The sequence below is a fragment of the Mustelus asterias genome, unplaced genomic scaffold, assembly GCF_964213995.1.
Source record: "Mustelus asterias unplaced genomic scaffold, sMusAst1.hap1.1 HAP1_SCAFFOLD_2246, whole genome shotgun sequence".
Classification (NCBI taxonomy): Eukaryota; Metazoa; Chordata; class Chondrichthyes; order Carcharhiniformes; family Triakidae; genus Mustelus; species Mustelus asterias.
The window spans coordinates 32,640-47,877 of NW_027592191.1; the positions used below are offsets into that span (position 1 = coordinate 32,640).

Consider the following 15,238-nt stretch of genomic DNA (forward strand, 5'->3'; position numbering starts at 1 on the left):
CCACGTCTGGGGAAGTAATGAGGAGTAGTGGATCTGTGACTGGGGGAATAGGAGCGACAGGAGTTGCTACGTCCCCTGCGGGCGCCAGGTCTCTAATGGAGACAGTGTCCTCTCGCCCGTCAGGATATGCCACATAGGCATACTGAGGGTTGGCGTGGAGGAGTTGGACCGGTTCGACCAAGGGGTCGGACTTGCGAGCCCTCACATGGCGCCGCAGAAGGACGGGTCCTGGGTACGTCAACCAGGCTGGCAATGAGGTCCCCGAGGACGACTTCCGAGGGAATGAGAACATCCTCTCGTGGGGAGTAGCATTGGTTGCCGTACACAGGAGGGAGCGGATAGAATGGAGCGCAGTTGGAAGGACCTCCTGCCACCGGGAGACTGGAAGGCCCTTGGATTTCAGTGCCAGTAGGACAGCCTTCCAGACTGTAGCATTCTCCCTTTCCACCTGTCCGTTACCCCTAGGGTTGTAGCTCGTGGTTCTACTAGAGGCAATCCCGAATGAGAGCAGGAATTGCCTCAAGTCGTTGCTCATGAACGACGAGCCCCTGTCGCTATGAATATAGCAGGGGTACCCGAACAGGGTAAAAAGCTCACTGAATGCCTTGATGACGGTGGCAGTCGACGTGTCCGCACAGGGGAAAACAAACGGAAACCGGGAAAATTCGTCTATTATGTTAAGAAAATAGACATTCCGATCCGTTGAGGGAAGGGGGCCCTTAAAATCTACACTCAGCCTCTCAAAAGGGCGAGTGGCCTTGACCAAATGTGCCCGGTCTGGTCGATAAAAGTGTGGTTTGCATTCTGCGCAAATCCGACAACTTCTAGTAACTGACCTGACCTCCTCCACCGAGTAGGGTAGGTTGCGGGCTTTTATGAAGTGGTAGAGTCTGGTGACTCCAGGATGACACAGATCATTGTGGAGAGCCTTCAAGCGGTCCTCCTGCATGATGGCGCATGTTCCGCGCGAGAGGGCATCCGAGGGCTCATTGAGCTTCCCTGGACGATACATAATATCGTAATTATAGGTGGAGAGCTCAATTCTCCACCGCAAGATCTTATCGTTCTTGATCTTGCCCCTCTGCGTGTTACTGAACATAAACGCCACGGATCGTTGATCCGTGATCAGGGTGAACCGCTTACCTGCCAGGTAATGGCGCCAGTGTCTGACTGCCTCCACAATGGCCTGAGCCTCCTTTTCCACCGCTGAGTGCCGAATCTCTGGGCCTTGAAGGGTGCGGGAAAAAAACGCGACGGGCCTGCCTGCCTGGTTTAGTGTGGCGGCTAGGGCGAAGTCCGATGCATCACTCTCCACCTGGAAAGGGATGGATTCATCCACCGCGTGCATCGTGGCTTTCGAGATGTCGCTTTTCAAAACCTTGAAGGCCAATTGGGCCTCCGGCGTAAGTGGGAAGGTCGTGGACTTAATGAGCGGACGAGCTTTGTCCGCGTAGTTGGGGACCCACTGTGCATAATACGAAAAGAACCCGAGGCATCTCCTCAGTGCTTTCGTGCTAGCGGGCAAGGGAAGTTCAGTGAGTGGGCGCATACGGTCTGGATCAGGGCCAATGACCCCGTTTTCCACCACGTATCCGAGGATGGCTAACCTACGCGTACGGAATACGCACTTCTCCCTGTTATAGGTCAGATTCAGGCGAGATGCAGTGCGTAGAAAGTGTTGGAGATTCGTGTCGTGGTCCTGCTGGTCATGGCTGCAGATGGTGACGTTATCCAGGTACGGGAAGGTAGCCCGCAACCCGTTCTGGTCCACCATTCGGTCCATAGCACGCTGGAAGACCGAGACCCCATTGGTGACACCAAATGGAACCCTGAGGAATTGGTATAGACGACCATCCGCCTCAAAAGCCGTATATTGTCGGTCCTCTGGGCGGATGGGGAGTTGATGGTAGGCGGACTTAAGGTCTATGGTAGAAAACACTCGATACTGCGCAATCTGATTGACCATATCAGAAATGCGCGGGAGAGGATACGCATCCAGCTGCGTGTATCTATTAATGGTCTGACTATAGTCGATGACCATCCGAGGTTTGTTCCCGCTTTTGACTACCACGACCTGCGCTCTCCACGGACTAGCACTGGCCTGTATGATCCCTTCCTTGAGGAGCCGCTGAACCTCAGATCTAATAAAGATCCGGTCCTCAGCGCTGTAACGCCTACTTTTAGTAGCGATGGGCTTGCAGCCAGGTACCAGATTTTTAAAAAGGGATGGTGTCGTGATCTTCAGGGTGGATAGATTGCACGCGGGGCGCTTTGGGCAATTTGGAGGCTGCGGCTGGTTCCCTACTGCCAGTGAAGGGAGTGGCCCACCGTACTGTAGGATCACACTCCTCATGTGGGCCATAAAGTTTAGTCCGAGGAGAATTGGCGCGCAAAGGTGAGGTAGCACAAGGAGCCTGTATTGCTCGTAAACTGTGCCCTGTACCTCAAGAGTTACCATACATTGTCCTTGGATCGGTACAGACCGGGACTGTGATGCCATGGAAATTGTCTGTTTGGCAGGGAGAACCCGGAGTCCACACCTTTTAGCAGTTTCAGGGTGTATGAAACTTTCGGTGCTCCCACTGTCAAACAGACAATTTACAGTTCTGCCACTAACCTTTACCTCCATCATGGAATGTTCCAGTCTGTAATGCCTGGTCTGATCCAGAGAGATCGACGCCACCGTTGGCCCCTGGGTGTCACTGCATGCTGCCGATGTGGATGCTGAGGACCCCTGCTGGTCGCTGCTGCATGCTGCCGATGTGGATGCTGAGGACCCCTGCTGGTCGCTCCTAGTCGTCGTGGACCATGATGGCCGCCCCCATGAATCGCATGTGGCCGAGGGCTCCAAGCGCAGCGACTCCTGGTGGTCTTCCTCCTCCTCTGTCTGCCACGATGGCGCCGTCCTGAGATCGCACGTGGTCGGACCTCGTGGGTACTGCAGCGCCGAAAGAGATGGTCTCCGTTCTGGAGGGTTACAAGCTGCACTGCCGTTTTTAGGTTTGGACCTGCAGACTTTGCCGTAGTGGCCTTTTTTACCGCACTGGCTGCAGATTGCCGTTCTTGCCGGACACTGTTGCCGTGGATGCTTGGCCCCACCGCAAAAATAGCATCGCTGGCCACCTGGAGCTGCCGCCGTCGTCGAATCGATCTGGGAGCGCGGGTTCGCGGGGCGAGGAGGGAGCAGAGCTTGCTCCAACCACGTTGACTGCACGTGGTCCTCGGGGTACAGCGCCAAGCTCTTTGACGCCGCCTCCAACCTCACGGCCATCCCCATTGCCTGGGTCAAGTTGAGTTTCCCCTTTTCTAATAATTTAAGTCTGATGTACGAGGACCCTACCCCTGCTACGAACGCGTCTCGGGCGAGGTCTTGCATGTACTGCTCGACGGAGACATCCTTACAGTCACAACCCCTGGCAAGCTGCAGGAGTTCATTGGCGTAGTCTTCTATGGTCTCGCCCGACTGCCGACGTCGTGTAGCGAGGAGATAACGAGCGTGAATCTCGTTGGGTGGCGTAATGTACCTATTCTTTAGGAGCTCGACGGCACCCTGGTAAGTGGAAGCTGCACGAATGGCTAGGTAAATCGTGTCGCTTACCCTTGCGTGGAGGACCTGGAGTCTATCACTGTCTGTAGTGATAGCTACCGAGGCTGCCAGGTAGTCCTCGAAGCACTTCCACCAATGTTCGAACGTGTTAGCTGCACCGACCGCACGTGGGTCCAGTGTCAGACGATCCGGTTTTAGGATCTGTTCCATATTCTCAGTTAATGTATTAAATTGATGCACCTCAATGAGCACCCGGAAACAAGGCTTTAGAACTGAAGGCTTTAATACATTAACAATGAAACTACTAACACAAATTCACCCGTTCAGACTGAAGGGGTCCTGCCGGAGCAGGGGGTCTTATACCCTGCCACCGGAGGCGGGACCCCACTGGAGTGTGCCATGATAACACCCAGGACAGGTAAACACCCTATCCCAACAACATAGTACAACCCCCATAACAACAACACCCTAGCCCAACAGTAATACAATAACAACCCCAGTGGTGAACCAACGATGGTTCACCACATGTCTCCAGACAGAATAGCTGTTCTGTCTGGAGACAATACACTTCTCTTTAACCTGTGTTTAATGCTCCCTCCACCCACATTGTCTGTACCTTTAAGACCTGGCTGGTTTTAGGGATTCGCATTCCAACCAGTATTCTGTAACTTGATGTTGTGTTGCTGTGCATTGTTTGAGAGCACACTTCCACTCCATCTGACGAAGGAGCAGCGCTCCGAAAGCTTATGGTATTTGCTACCAAATAAACCTGTTGGACTTTAACCTGGTGTTGTGAGATTTCTTACTGTGTTCACCCCAGTCCAACGCCGGCATCTCCACATCATGTGTGTGTATATACAGAGACCCCAGACCCTGAATATGGGGGGTACAAACACACACACACACACATATATATGTATATATATGTGTGTATATATATATAGAGAGAGAGAGAGAGACCCCGGAACCTAAATAGAGAGAGAGCGAGATCTCGGACCCTGAATATATATGTATAGAGAGCGAGACTGAGACCCAGGACCCTGAATAGAGAGAGGCCGAGACTCCGCAATCTGAATAAATATATATATGTGTGTGTGTGTATATACATATATATGTAGAGAGACCCAGACCCTGAATAGAGGGAGAGGGATTTGAGGGATTTGATTTATTATTTTCACATGTATCAGCATACAGTGAAAAGTTTTGTTTCTTGCATGCTCGACAGACAAGCATACCATTCATAGAGAAGGAAACGAGAGAGTGCAGAATTTAGTGTTACAGTCATAGCTGGAGTGTAGAGAAAGATAATGCAAGGTCTGACAGCAGCAGGGCAGAAGCTGTTCTAGAGTCGGTTGGTACGTGACCACAGACTTTTGTATCTTTTTCCCAATGGAAGAAGGTGGAAGAGAGAATGTCCGGGGTGTGTGAGGTCCTTAATTATTCTGGCTGCTTTGCCGAGGGAGTGGGAAGTGTAGACAGAGTCAATGGAATGGGAGGCTGGTTTGTGTGATGGATTGGGCGAGAGACTGAAACCCTGGACCTTGAATATAGAGAGAGACTCCAGAACCTGAATACATAAATATATACATATATATATAGAGAGAGAGAGAAAGTGTGTGATAAGACGGGCACCGTACCCTGAATATATATATATATATATATATAGAGAGAGAGAGAGAGAGACCCTGGAACCTAAATAGGAGAGAGAGACCCCATACCCTGTATACATATATATATAGAGAGAGAGAGGGAGATTGAGACCCCAGACCCTAAAAAGGGAGGGAGAGAGATGCCAGATCCTGAATAGAGGGAGAGACTGAGTAGATTGGGACTATACTCATTGGATTTTTGAAGATTGCGGGGGAGGGGGGGGGAGGAATCTTATCGAAACGTACAAAATTATGAAGGGAATAGATAAGATAGAAGCAGAGAGGTTTCCAGTGGCGGGTGAAACCAGAACTAGGGGGCATAGCCTCAAAATAAAGGGGAGCAGATTTAGGACTGAGTTGAGGAGGAACGTCTTCACCCACAGGGTTGTGAATCTGTGGAATTCCCTGCCCAGTGAAGCAGTTGAGGCTACCTCATTGAATGTTTTTAAGACAAGGATAGATACATTTTTGAACAGTAAAGGAGTTAAGAGATCTGGTGAGCGGGCGGGTAAGTGGAGCTGTGTCCACGAAAAGATCAGCCATGACCTTATTGAATGGTGGAGCAGGCTCGAGGGGCCAGATGGCCGACTCCTGCTCCTAGTTCTTATGAGAGGGAGAGAGCGAGAGACCAAATAGATAAATAAATAAACCGGAATTGAGAGAGAGAGATCCGAATAGAGAGAGAAAACCCCCCGACCTTGAATAGAGAGAGAGAGAGACCCTGGACCCTGAATAGAGATAGATAGATCCAGAGAGACTCCGGACCCTGGATAGAGCGAGAGAGAGAGAGACCCCGGATTCTGAATCGAGAGAGAGAGACCTCAGACCCTGAATAGAGAGAGACTCTGTGCCCAGAAACTTATTTGCCCAGGACTTTGGATGCTAAATATTCAGAACTTGGCTGATGTAATTTATCCTGTAGCTATATGTGATTCTTTATAATCCACAATGTATTAAGCATTGTCTCCACTGCAATTTAAGACACATTCACATGTGACAGCTTGTTGTATTCCATTCTTCATTTTGATGTGTGACAGACTGAGATGTGACAGATCCATCATTGGATACAAGATTGGTCCATTTGTAATTTATTCAATATATATTTCATAGAAATGGCCTTTCACAAGCTCAACTACAACTTAATCGATGCAACTTTTAATATTTTTCTTCAATATATTTACTTATATCAGTATTGATCTCAAGAAAATAGAAGATACTCTATATAAAATCTAAATGCAGAAAAAAACTGCCAATACCTGTTCGCAATAGCTCCTAATGTTAGCTGCAGACACATGGAGCTTATGTAGATGAGGGAGTGATTTATGATTGAGCTTAAAATTCATCTCCCAGGAAGTTTCTGATAGCTTGTTCTCACTCACACTGGCCTGCACTGTATTAGCACCGACTGCATGTTAAAGACAAGAGGTGGGTAATCTGGAACAGTCTGACTGCTAATGAAGGCTTTGTGCCTGATGGATATTGTGCAGTGGCTGCACCAGCATTTCCGGTATCAGGACTATTTCAAATGGTCTACTCATTTATTCTGAGATGTGGATATTGCTGGCAAGGCCGGCATTTATTGCACCTGAGGGGCAGTTAGAGCCACCACATTGCTGTAGGTCTGGAATCACATATAGGTCAGACCAGATAAGGAGGGCAGATTTCCTCCCCAGAGGGGAGTGGTGAACCAAATGGGTTTTTACAACAATCAATGATAGTTTCATGGTCACCATTAGTGAGACTAGCTCTATATTCCAGATTATTGAAGGAATTTAAATTCCACCAGCTGTCATAGAAAAATCTGAATCATTGTCCCCAAAACATGAGCCTGGGCTGCTGGATTACAAGTGCAGTGACATTCCTGCTTTTTTTAATTATTAATTTTATTGGATGTGGGCAGCGTGGTCTAGGCCAGCATTTATTGCCCATCCCCAATTCCCCCTTGAGGAGGTGGTGGTGAGCTGCTTTCTTGAACCACTGCAGTCCTTGAGGTGTAGGTACACCCACACTTCTGTAAGGGAAGAAATTCCATGATTTTGACCCAGTAACAGTGAAAGAACGCTGATATATTTCCAAGTCAGGATGGTGAGTGGCTTGGAGGGAAACTTCCAGGTGGTGGTGTCTCCATGTGTCTGCTGCCCTTGTCCTTCTAGATGGCAGTGGTTGTGTGTTTGGAAGGTGCTGCCTAAGGAACCTTGGTGAGTTCCCGCAGTGCATCTTGTAGATGGCACACATGCCACTGTGTGGCAATGGTGGAGGGATTGAATGGTTGTGGAAGTGGCGCTAATCAAGCGGGGCTGCTTTGTCCTGGATGGTATCAAGCTTCTTGAGTGTTGTTGAAGCTGCACCCATCCAGGCAGGCGGAGAGTATTCCATCACACTCCTGACTTGTGCCTTGTAGATGGTGGTCAGGCTTTGGGGCGCCAGGAGGTGAGTTACTCGCCACAGGATCCCCAGCCGTTGACTGGTAGCTCTGGTCGCACAGTATTTATATGGCTAGTCCAGTTCAGCTTTGGAATTACACCACCATCTCCCCATAAATTTTCATGTAGGCATTCGATGATGAACTTCAAGTAGAACCATTAATCCTTCCATGAATCTAACCATTCAAATAGAGAACCTTTGAAGAAAAAAATATATTATCGGGCTAAAGCTCTAAAGCAGCAGGTCAAAGTGCTGGTTCTCTGTTGTTAGCTTGTCAGTCACTTTGCTCTAATTCAGTGCAATATCCAGATGAACATTTACAAACTCAGCCAAGGATTGAATTAAGGAGCTGGCGAATTCTGGAAGAACATTGATTATTTCTACGAGTTAGCAAATGATCTAAGGCACTTCCTCTAAAAACATCAGGGAAATTGTGGTAAGTTTGAATGGCCCTTCACTGCCTTCAGCACTGGCACCATGAAATACTACATAATTTTAAATTCCATACTTCACAACAATTCCATCATACTGGTTACATTGTACAATACAGTCACATTGTATATGTACACTTTCATTGTACATACTAGACACATTATACACTGGTCACGCTGTATATGAGTCACACTGTACAATACAGAACATTGTACATGCTAGTCACACTGATCACGCTGCAGACGAGTCACATTGTATAATACAGATGCTTTGTACACACTTGTTGCACAGTAAACCAGTCCTACAGTACTCTAGTCACAGTGTAGACTGCTGTCACAGTTTACACTACAGTCGCACTGTGCACTAGTCATATTGCAGACACACACAAGAAGCACTCGTCACATTGTACACAAAACAATGTATATACATATATAGATGCAGAAACAACAGTCACAGTATAACTGACATCCCAGTGCAGCTGTAAACAGTTTACATTGATGCAAAACCTTACATTTTAAGTCATAAAGGAGGGAGGACTGAGTCACAGCGGCTATATTTGACATGAGGGGCTGTGTTGAGACAAGGACAGCAGAGAGTTTAACAATGTGATTGATGTGGGATCCAGAGCAGTTGTGAGTATAGTGCAGAATGTGGATTCTTTTGGAAAGTGTCTCACTCGGCTGCTGCTGTGACTGAATGATGAGGAGTGACGTAGCGACACCTGAAACCCAATGAGTAAATCGCACAACAATCAGTAAAACAGAAGTGGGAAACTTATAAATGTCTCCAAGGGGTCAGCAACCAAGCTGTGGGGTGGTCCCTCCAGTCGTCACGGTGTTGTCAAACTCCACGTTGGTCTGAAGTCCGGTTTTCCAATAGGGAAGGAGGGGGCCATGAACGAACTGTTCGGTAACACCCAGATCCTGCACGTAGATTTACACTGGCACTGAGAGAGTCTCCATCATGATCGGCTGTGGCTGGCTTGGAATCCAAAGGTCATCTAATTTTTTATTCTTGCTTGTCTCCTGTTGCTTATGACAGCACTTGCAGCAAGAGCCCCGACCACAGCAACACCCATGACAGCAGAGGCACACAGCAAGAATCAGGAGCAACAGGGGCAGAATCAAGAGAACAGCCAGGCAGACAGAGTTATACACCCCTTCATTATGCTTCAGTACAATCAAGTCCCATGTTGCTGTAATGAATGATCTCACATATTCCAGCATTGTTACACAGCACTAGCTCTGGCAACTGTACAGGCAAAGAGAATGATCACACACTCACATATACAGGTACATAAATAAGCAGAGAGAATGCTCACACTCCCACACAGACAGGATGCAGGCGAAGAGAATGCTCGGACTCTCAGGTAGGCACAAATAGGCAAAGAGAATGCTTAGACACTCAGACAGGATATGGGTGGAAAGAGTGCTTGGACTCTCACTCAGGCAGGATACAGCGGAGAGAATGCTCGGACTCTCACTCAGACAGGATACAGGTGGAGAGAATGCTTCTCTCACTCAGGCAGCACCCACGTTCAGCTCACAAGGTGCAATCAATGAGTTATCTGATTGACCCCAAGGCTGCAGAGAGATCTTCAGGAGCCTTAACTGGAAGAGTACAATGTCTCTGAGTCACCTTGAAACTTGTCCAATGTGGCTTCTGCAGGAAGAAAGCAGAAAATCATTGGAGGCCATACTGAACTGGCCACAGTGTGATAGGGTGTGATCACTCCAGAACAATCCTAACTCATTGCAGACAATCCGAGCAGCCTCCTAGAACACTCAATCCCTCGCACAAACCATCTCCCATATCCCTCAATCCCACACACACCAAGTCCCATATCCCTCAATCCCACACACACCAAGTCCCATATCCCTCAATCCCACACATACCATCTCCCATATCCCTCAATTCCATACACATACCATCTCCCATGTCCCTCAATCCCACACACCAGCTCCCATATCCTTTAATCCCACACACACCATCTCCCATATCTCCCAATCCCACACACACCATCTCCCATATCTCCCAATCCCACACACACCATCTCCCATGTCCCCAATCCCCAACAAACCATCTCCCATATTCCCCAATCTCACACACACACCATCTCATATATAGTTCAATCCTACCTCTCCTCCGAGCCTGATACAAGACTATATCCTTAAGCACACGTGGCAAAGGTGGTGAAGAAAGCATATGGCATGCTTGCCTTCATCGGCCAGGGCATGAAGTATAAAAGTTGGCAAATTATGGCCGCGATACTCCCAAAAGCACTGGATTGGCGGGAAAACTGTTCTAGATCCCGACTGTTTAGTCAGTTCAACCTCTCACCCGAATCTCCCCACTCTGTGCACTGCAGAGGTCCCAATCGTGAATCTCATTAAAAGCCCAGGGCGTGGGACCTATTCACGCTGAAGTCTGACAGTTCTGGAACTCTGCGCATGTGCAGTGGTCCCGATCTGTCAGACTCCCCGTTCGCTGGCCAGCTCGATCGCTGGCCAGCCCAGGACCCTCCAGCCACCCTCCCATGGCCCGATCGCAGCCCCACAACAATTCCCGGGCCAGCCCTGACCCCCCACCCCGATGTCCAGCCCACCCCCCCCACCCCCCCAGCAGTGGCGATCCCCTCACCGCGGAAGACCCCTCCCCCCCTCCGCTGACCCCCTCCCAGGGTCAGACTCCCCCAGCAGACCACCCAATCGTTGCCCTCCCTCCATCCAAGACTGATCCCCATGCAGAGTGGCAACGAGACCCCCCCACCCCCACCGACTGCCCCGGCCCCATTCACAATAGACCCCGCCCCCTTGGCACTGCCCGATGCTCGATGGGCAGTGCTAAGGTGCCCCCTGGGCATGGGCACTTTGCCCCTTGGGCAGTGCCAGGGGCACAGGCTGGCACTGCCAGGGTGCCCATGCCCAGGGGGCACCAGCCCCCCCACCGCCCGACCCCCTGGGGGAATGCCCCCCTTCATTCCGGCAGGGGTCTCCCGCTAGCTCCCAGAATGTGGGGAGCTACTCTAAACCCTGCCGGAATGAAGTACTCCTGGCGGGGTGGGAGATTCAATCTGGACCGGTAAGTTCCCGATGATTACATTTAAAAGACATTTCAAACATATTAAAAACAAATTCAAATTACTTACCTGCCTTCCCGCCAGTTTCCAGCGTGGTCTGACCCACGACTGTTCGCTGGCTCTGGGAGGTGCGCATGCATTCCTGGCGCATGTGCAAATCCTGGAACAAAACTGGCGACGCGCATCTCCCACCCCGACCCACCGGAAAAGTTGCGTGTCAGGATCGGAGAATTGCGGCCTATGTTACAGTTATATAAAACATTGGTTGGGCCACATTTGGAATACTGGGTCCAATTCTGGTCGCCACACTACCAAAAGGATGTGGTGGCTTTGGAGGGAGTACAGAAAAGGTTTACCAGGATGTTGGCTGCTATGGAGGGTATTAGCTATGAGGAGAGATTGAATAAACTGGGATTGTTCTCCCTGGAAAGACGGAGACTGAGGGTCGACCGAATAGACGGGGGGAAAGGTTCAGTAGAGATGTGCGCGGGAAGTTTTTTTATACAGAGGGTAGTGGGGGCCTGGAATGCCAAATGAGGTGGTTGAGGCAGATACGTTAGCGACATTTAAGACATATCTGGATAGACACACGAACAGGCGGGGAATAGAGGGATACAAGCGCTTGGTCGAGCTAGGACAAAGTGATTGGCGCAGGCTTGGTGGGCCAAAGGGCCTGTTACTGTGCTGTACTGTTCCTTGTTCTTTGTGTAAATAAATAAAATAGCGATTGTTGGCAAACAGTGAGATATAATGTAAAGTTAAATAAAGAGCAAATCAAATGTGAAGAATATTGTAGATCCAGGGATGCGTGAGTGACATTGAAAACAGCAATAAAGGAAGTTAGTCAGAGCTGTGAAAGGGAAATTCCAATAGACACTTGAATAATGTTTTATGATGAACACAAAATAGTTTTACAAAACTACCAGAGGCTGGTGAGGATAATGTGGACAGTTGTAAAGAAGATTGGTATCACGACAAATTAATAAAAGGGAATGGCAGATTTGTGGAATAAACATTGTGTCAGTGGGCACAGTGAAGGAAGAGGATAATGTGCCTGACATTCTAAATAAATTCATACAAGAAAAGTGTATTAGAAACATACCAGCTCGAAAGACTGGAAAATCCCCAGGAGCTAAGTGATTCTACCCCAGGCTTTTTAAATAAGTAAATGAGAAAACTACAGATAGTTTAGCTGTAACCTTTCAAAGCATTCCTGATTCAGGAATGGTCCCTTTAGATTGGAAAATTCCTAGTGCAACTCCAGTGAATAGTCGAAAATCTGCTGTGGGGAGGTTATTAGAATCTGTAATAAAATAGATAGGCCGGGAGTTTTGGCAGTTCAAAATCCTGCCAGAGGCCACGAACAAAAATCTCACCTCCATTGACGTAATGAGGTTCCCACTGAGGAAGTTCATGTTAATACATTTAAGTCTTATTAATGGGCTTCTCTGCTGTATCAACCCCCCACACTCACCTTCGGATCTCCCTCCCCCCCCTCGCGGACATGGCAATGTGTCGGCAAGGCTTAAAGTTTAAAGTTTATTTATTAGTGTCACAAGTAGGCTTGCATTAACAATGAAGTTACTGTGAAAATCCCCTAGTTGCCACGCGGCGGCGCCTGTTCGGGTACACTGAGGGAGAATTTAGCACGGCCAATGCACCAAACCAGCATGTTCTTTCCGTCTGTGGGTGAAACCAGAGCACCTGAAGGAAACCCACACAGGTACGGGGAGGACGTGCAGACTCCGCACAGACAGTGACCCAAGCCAGGAATCGAACCCAGGTCCCTGGCGTTGTGAGGCAGTAATGCTAACCACTCTGCCACCATGCCGCCCCGTGTTTACAACAGCTCTGGAGCAATGTGAACCTGTAAAGAGGACATGCTGGGGATGTACAGCTCCCAGGGGGAGAGGACTGTAATTTGACAGTGCTCTGGCAGTGCATCTGGCTTCCTCTGGACAGTTCCAGGGGAGAGGGGATCCCTGTGTTCATGGGGGAGGGGGTCCCTATGTCTATGGGGGAAGGGGTTTCTTGTGTCCATTAGGAAGGGGTTTCCTGTGTCTGTGGGGGAGGGGGGTTTCCCTGTATCCGTGGGAGAATTCCCCGTGTCTGTGGAGAGGGGACGGAGTGGGGGTTCTGTGTTTTAATTATCAGTGCTGGAGATTGGGACGCTATTTTTCTGGAAATCCGATGATGTCAGAGTCTGCTTCGCCAGCGTGATGACGTGAGATAGAACATAGAACATAGAACAGTACAGCACAGAACAGGCCCTTCGGCCCACGATGTTGTGCCGAGCTTTATCTGAAACCAAGATCAAGCTATCCCACTCCCTATCATCCTGGTGTGCTCCATGTGCCTATCCAATAACCGCTTAAATGTTCCTAAAGTGTCTGACTCCACTGTCACTGCAGGCAGTCCATTCCACTCCTCAACCACTCTCTGCGTAAAGAACCTACTTCTGATATCCTTCCTATATCTCCCACCATGAACCCTATAGTTATGCCCCCTTGTAATAGCTCCATCCACCCGAGGACATAGTCTTTGAACTTTCACTCTATCTATCCCCTTCATCATTTTATAAACCTCTACATCGGCATTATTTTTTCTAAGTGCTGATAAATATGATGAGAAAGTCGACTGTAAATGATTTGGAGGAAAATGTAACTGGTTTGATTAGCAAGTTTGCGGATGACACAAAGGTTGGTGGAATTACGGACAGGATGAGGACCGTCGAAGGATACAGCAGGATATTGATCGGTTGGAGACTTGGGCGGAGAGATGGCAGATGGCGATGATCTTTGTGTCGTCGCTGGAGATGGGGGAGGTGCCGGAGGATTGGAGGATTGCGGATGTGGCTCCTATTTTCAAGAAGAGGAATAGGGATAGCCCAGGTAATTATCGACCAGTGAGTCTAACCTCAGTGGTTGGTAAGCTGATGGAGAAGATCCTGAGGGACAGGATATATGAGCATTTAGAGAGGTTTAGTATGCTCAAGAATACTCAGCATGGCTTTGTCAAAGGCAGATCGTGCCTTACGAGCCTGGTGGAGTTCTTCGAAAATGTGACTAAACACATTGACGAAGGGAAAGCGGTAGATGTGGTTTATATGGATTTTAGCAAGGCGTTCGATAAGGTCCCCCATGCAAGGCTTCTAGAAAAAGTGAGAGGGCATGGGATCCAAGGGGCTGCTGCCCTATGGATCCAGAACTGGCTTGCCCAAAGGAGGCAGACAGTGGGTATAGATGGGACTTTTTCTAAATGGAGGTCAGTCACCAGTGGAGTTCCCCATGGATCTGTTCTGGGACCCTTGCTGTTTGTCATTTTCATAAATGACCTGGATGAGGAAGTGGTGGGATGGGTTGGTAAGTTTGCCGACGACACGAACGTTGGTGGGGTTGTGGATAGTCTGGAGGGATGTCAGAAGTTACAGAGAGACATAGATAGGATGCAGGACTGAGCGGAGAAGTGGCAGATGGACTTCAACCCAGATAAATGCGTAGTGGTCCATTTTGGCAGGTCAAATGGGATGAAGGAGTACAATATTAAGGGAAAGACTCTTAGTACTGTGGAGGATCAGAAGGACCTTGGGGTCCATAGGCCCCGCAGGAGGATCAGAAGGACCTTGGGGTCCATAGGCCCCGCAGGTGGAGGAGGTGGTTAAGAAGGCGTATGGTGTGCTGGCCTTTATCAATCGAGGGATTGAGTTTAGGAGTCCGGGGATAATGACGCAGCTATATAAGACCCTCGTCAGACCCCACTTGGAGTACTGTGCTCAGTTCTGGTCGCCTCATTACAGGAAGGATGTGGAAAAGATTGCAAGGGTGCAGAGGAGATTTACAAGGATGTTGCCTGGATTGAGTGGCATGCCTTATGAGGATAGGCTGAGGGAGCTCGATCTTTTCTCCTTGGAGAGACGTAGGATGAGAGGAGACCTAATAGAGGTATATAAGATGTTGAGAGGCATAGATCGGGTGGACTCTCAGAGGCTTTTTCCCAGGGTGGAAATGTCTGCTACGAGAGGACACAGGTTTAAGGTGCTGGGGGGTAGGTACAGGGGGGAAGTTAGGGGGAAGTTTTTCACACAGAGGGTGGTGGGCGAGTGGAATC

At 49.1% G+C, this 15,238-nt stretch overlaps 1 protein-coding gene across 1 annotated transcript; it reads right to left on the minus strand.

Annotated features, from left to right (window-relative positions):
• Positions 1 to 8,843: 8,843 nt before the first annotated feature.
• On the minus strand, positions 8,844 to 9,414 carry kiaa0040 (KIAA0040 ortholog). The gene has a single exon (XM_078207367.1). It carries the CDS (start codon positions 9,276 to 9,278, stop codon positions 8,988 to 8,990), a length of 291 nt encoding a protein of 96 aa, XP_078063493.1. The 5' UTR covers positions 9,279 to 9,414; the 3' UTR covers positions 8,844 to 8,987.
• Between the last annotated feature and the right edge of the window lie 5,824 nt (positions 9,415 to 15,238).

Excerpts from the sequence above, each read along its gene's own strand:
- kiaa0040 (XM_078207367.1), bottom strand. The coding sequence starts at position 9,278 with ATGCTGGAATATGTGAGATCATTCATTACAGCAACATGGGACTTGATT.